Here is a 5,096-nt window from a genome sequence, read left to right as displayed (position 1 = left end):
TCTTAGCGAAGAGGCTGTAGGTGCGCAAAAGGCAATATTCGCGCACGCACGCATCTGGACTGTAAATAAGAGTTAACGTCCTTGCTGCACATATACCCTTTTTAGTTTCAGCAGCATGGCGGACACGGCTACCGACAATCAACCGGAGCCAGCTCCGGAGAATATCGACAACTTTGGCGACCTCTTGGCGCAGCTGCTGCAGTCACTGCCATCCGAGGCATCGCGGCTCTTCCTTATGGCGCTCAGCGGCCTCTCGCCTAGTGAAAGTGCCGAGCTCTGCCGTTACGTTGATCGATTGCGGGATGAAAAGCAATTTCGAGTAATAAAGGCTGTGGCCGAGTCCACTGTGGACGGCAAGAAGAAATTCATCGTGAATTTGCGCAACAAATTTATCGTACAACAGGCCAAGCTGGCTGAAGTGCATGCGCTGGAGACGCAGAACATGGAATCCCTCATGAAGCGTAAGCAGGCAATAACGGGTGCGTGTTCGCGGTTATTGCTCGATATCGATACTAGTTTTTTTAATTGCTCTATAATCACTGCTACAGCATCTTGTCGCGTTAAGATGCTAAATGGTAATGCCAATAAGTTTCACTCATTCAATGCTGTGGTTGGCCCTGATGGGTACGTTCTTCTTAGTCACTATTTTTTATTAAGTGACTAATGTTGTCATGTTATTAGTCCTGAAACAGATGGCCATAAATTGATGGCCCAACATTTGGCCGGAATGCCTAATGCGGATGGAGTTGTCGCTGGGCGCTCACTGTCTTCATCGTCTGTGGTGATCTCAAAGGAAGACATTAATTTAATGGGTAGCTTACTCAGCAACTCCCACATCGCAGACTCAGAGATGAATTTGCGTGAACTGGAAATCAATAAAAAGGGGTTCTCGCTAGATAACAAGGATTCAGCGACGTTTGAACTGGACCAAGAAGTCTTAGCCTCAAAGCGCGACCGCCCGCAGAGCAGCCGTGCACTTATTGAAGGCGAGCAAAAGCCCACACAGCGCACTCGCCCTGATTCAGCCGCGTATGCTGCTTCTGCTTATGCTGCTTCTACGAGCGAAATTGCTGATAATTTTAGCCAAATGGATGATGCTGACGAAAATGTCGACGCTCCAACGACCAAGCGCTGGACCAAAAATCAAGACGCTGCGCTTCGTGAAAGCGTGCGTATCCACGGTGAAAAGAATTGGAAGGCAATTGCTGAGCTTGTACCTGGTCGCAACCATGCACAGTGCTTGCAGCGTTGGCGCAAGGTACTTAAGCCTGGTCTTGTCAAAGGCCACTGGTCCTTTGAAGAAGATCAGGTGCTCGAATATCTAGTGACTCAGGGCTGCAATAATTGGGGCCAAATCGCCGAGCGTATTCCAGGCCGTACACCCAAGCAGTGCCGTGAACGATGGAAAAATCACTTGGATCCTGCAATCAATAAGGGCCCTTATACTGAAGAGGAAGATTCTGTTATACTCACAGCACAGGCTCGGCTCGGTAATAAATGGTCCCAGATCGCACAGCTGTTGAAGGGACGCACTGAAGACTCTGTAAAGATTCGCTGGAAGTCTTTGAAGCAAAATCCGAGTAAAGCTGCAGCCTCCCATGCTCAGCATAAGAAAAACCAGCAACAAGCGCAGGCTGTTGCTGCGCAGCATGCGGCAATGGGCTACCACAACTCAGCAATTATGCGGCAACGCCAATTGCAGTTGTTGCAGCAACAGCAACACCTTCAGGCGCATAATAATGCCGAAGCTGTGCAGCAGCTCGACCAGCAACAACAGATGCAGCAAATGCGTCTTCATGAAAAGATGATGCAGCAACAGATTCAGCAGGGCCAACACGTAAGTCACGTTGCCATGCTGACCGAGGACTTAAAAACTGAGCCTTACCAATCTAATCGTGCTATGCTCATGGGCCACTCGCCTGTTGGGGATTCAAATCTGTACGCCGATGCTGCCTATGCCCAACAGCCATATGATGCACCCCAGCAATTTGACAGTCAAGGCTACGTCGCCAATAATTGTTACGATCCGCGATACTATGAGCGAGAGACTACCACGTCTAGTCAAGGTGCGTCGCCTGCACACCCAACTGACCAGCAAGAACAAAATTCTCATAATACGTGGCTCCACACTTCCACACCCGACGCCAACGGTGAGATCGACCAGGACGGGATGTCTCGAGTAGGCAACAATCCGCAACAGCAAAGCCAACAACTGCAGCAGCCTGGTGCTGATGGTGCGGGTATGTGGGATCCGTACCCTCGACAGGAAACGTCGCAGTTAAGCCCGATAAGTCTTCAGGTGAGTGAATTTCTTTTTTAAAAGACTCGCCGTGGGCCGCACAAAGCGTCCGCTGCTGGCGCTTGCCTTTTGTTTGTAGCAACACACTTGTTCTAAATTTAAGTTTAAATGGGTCGCTGCTGATGGCCAATCGCATTCATTCTGCAGGCGCTGTTGCAAGATCCTGCGCGAGTCGGGTCGCTGGACACAAGCTTTTATCAGCCCGTTGAACAGCAACAGACTGACGTGACTTTCTCCCTTAGCGCCTCGAGCTTCGGCGGCGCACCGACCATGGCATTCCGACACACTCAGGCTCTGTAGTGCTAATATAAAGGTCGCATTATAAAGTAAAAGTACGCCTTTCAAAGGGCTTTTGACAGTTCAGACGACGACGAGGAATGAATTCGTCGAGTTGGGTATTGCTCATTCTATTGAGTTAAGAAATGCATCTACTTGATCGTCGGAGCCAACTCATGTAATAATACTACTAAAATTAAATGACCAGTTCTACTTAAATATTATTTCCTATTAAGAGGAGTAATAAGAATTATTATCTGTATGAGAAATTTTTAGGAGTATCAAATTATGTCCACTATAATATGTACGCTCCCGTTGCTAGTTGTACACCCCGACGACATAAAGCCAATCAGAACGCATAAGAATATAAATGCACGCAATCGTTACAAAAGACACAATTAGGCGTCGCGCAAGGAGTATTTAGTTATCAATATTTAAAGCCAGTAGATAGAAGATCGTTATAAAAGAGCTTAGTATATGTAACGGGGCACTGCCGACTTGTACTGCTTCTGTACCAGTCCACTTCGCACTGCTTTAGTGCGAGTGGTGCCTCACGTCACTTCACGAACACTAGTACGTGAAGAGGAAGACTCTCTTTAAAACTCTTGCTTTAAAGAGGGTTAAATGAAAACTGTATTTAAGATAATTAAGTTCTTCTGTTTTTATCTTTTTAATACTAACTTAACTATAAGCTAATACAATACATGTCAATAAAATCTCATCTGTCTCTCTCTTTGCGCGCATCCAGCGCTGACTGGACCGCGGTGAAAGTAGATACAATACCAATGAATAAGCTTTTAGAATATTACCATGTAAAAAGTATTCTCCAATATTATCTACTTTTAGAAAATATATTAAGTAACAACCTTTAAGTGATAATTTCATGTAACGATACACCTCGTTACATCACCTTCCTTAAACGACAACCACTCTGACTGGCTTTGGATAGAGTGGTCGCTATAAGACCACATAACCAAAAGCGATGTTGATCGGTCAGAAGCATCACATGATTATCGAGTCCATGCAGTATGCGAATAGTGCGGCGCCTTCGGCTGCGGTACATGCAGCCGCGGGCGACGCATTATTGTCACTTGCGGCAGACGTTCCGTCTGCAGTAGATATCTTCTCCCGCAACGCTAGATGTTCCGGGTGCACACGATGAGTCACCACGTGAGTGCGACCCCTCTTTGGAGGTCGACTATGATTGCGAGTCGGACTAAATGGTCGACTCGGGGAGAGCAGAACAGTCGCCTGATAGTCGATAGGCCGCTGGCTATGAGCCTTCAATGAGGGTCTCAATCTGATAAACGTGCTAATAGAGTTTGCTATAGCATGTTTGGTACAGACGATGAGGAACCATCCTCATCGCCAGTACCGTCTCCCGTGCCGTCACCCGCACCTATTTCTGTGCATGGTGACGACGATGGCGTTAGCCATCGCAATAAAAGTCTTGTGGTACACCTGCTTCAGTGGGTACCACTCAGGGGGGCGTAGACAATAAAATGTCTCAACTTGCCCCTAAGAAGAAGCCGTGGCTTTTGCCAGGACGGCTAGTGATTAGCTTGTCTGGAGAGACTACTCCCCACAATAAACTTCCTTTATTTATTGCGAGAAAGCCACATGGTCTTGACCCTAGCGCGAAGAACTTTCTCGCGGAGGAAGATGCAAGCCTGGAGTACGTTTATTCGCAATGTCAAAGACATTGAACGCGAAGCCTGGCTTCAAAGACTTACGCGATTCGCGTTAAGTTTTAAAACTGACCTCCAATCGGTGCAAGGTATAAATTGCATCGGATGTCTCGTGAGGCGGGACGTTCATGCCTCAAGAGGGGTGATCCCTGTCCGTGTTGTGGCGACACCACGAAACGAGTAAAAGGGGAAGTCTATTCCTTTTCTTCGCCCTGGGGAAGAGCTCGCATCTCTTTCAAGATGCGCGATGCGATTGACGTTTTATAATCGATTTACAGGCGCCAGGGGGCGCGTGTTTTCCGATGGACCTTCTGATTCAGCAGATGGGTCTCGTCATACTGACGGACGAGGCCCTCAACGTCAACAACCATCTGGGAACGAGGCTCCCAGCTGTCATGTGAAGGTGTATAGCCGCACCAGCGAACAAGATAACTCGTTCGCTGCCCCTTTACATCACGGTGCTTTAGAATACGTTCCACAAGGAACGTTAACTACCGTGGGAATCCACCAATGGTTGTGGCGGAGGAGGGAAAATTATATCCGATCCATGTGTCGGATCTAGAGTCGAAGAGAAGCAGTTCCATGCGAGTTGCCTAAAGGTAAAGGCACTCGACATAAGATCGAGCTAAAACCGGGCTCGAAGTGCTGTGTCATAAAGCAGTGGCCACTGCCTCGTGATCAAGTTATGCGATCGATAAATTCTTTATCGATCGATTAAAAGCGGGCCATGTAAGGGAGTCAACCTCCCCACATAGCTCTCCGACCTTCTGTGTGCGAAAGGCCACAGGATGATGGCGGATAGTGCACGCATTCAATAAACTGAATGCTGCAAC

General features: G+C 47.8%; 1 protein-coding gene across 1 annotated transcript; it reads left to right on the top strand.

The window, feature by feature from the left end:
- On the top strand, window positions 1-2,782 carry CCR75_008366 (uncharacterized protein). Its single transcript, XM_067966418.1, has 4 exons — window positions 1-479; window positions 549-624; window positions 682-2,299; window positions 2,447-2,782. Exons 1-4 carry the CDS (start codon window positions 116-118, stop codon window positions 2,597-2,599), a joined length of 2,211 nt encoding a protein of 736 aa, XP_067823316.1. The 5' UTR covers window positions 1-115; the 3' UTR covers window positions 2,600-2,782.
- The last annotated feature ends 2,314 nt before the right edge of the window (window positions 2,783-5,096 follow it).

This window comes from Bremia lactucae, linkage group LG13, assembly GCF_004359215.1.
Source record: "Bremia lactucae strain SF5 linkage group LG13, whole genome shotgun sequence".
Taxonomy (NCBI): Eukaryota; Oomycota; class Peronosporomycetes; order Peronosporales; family Peronosporaceae; genus Bremia; species Bremia lactucae.
Note: the sequence above shows the minus strand (reverse complement) of the source record. Positions and strands in the feature narration are given on the sequence as shown.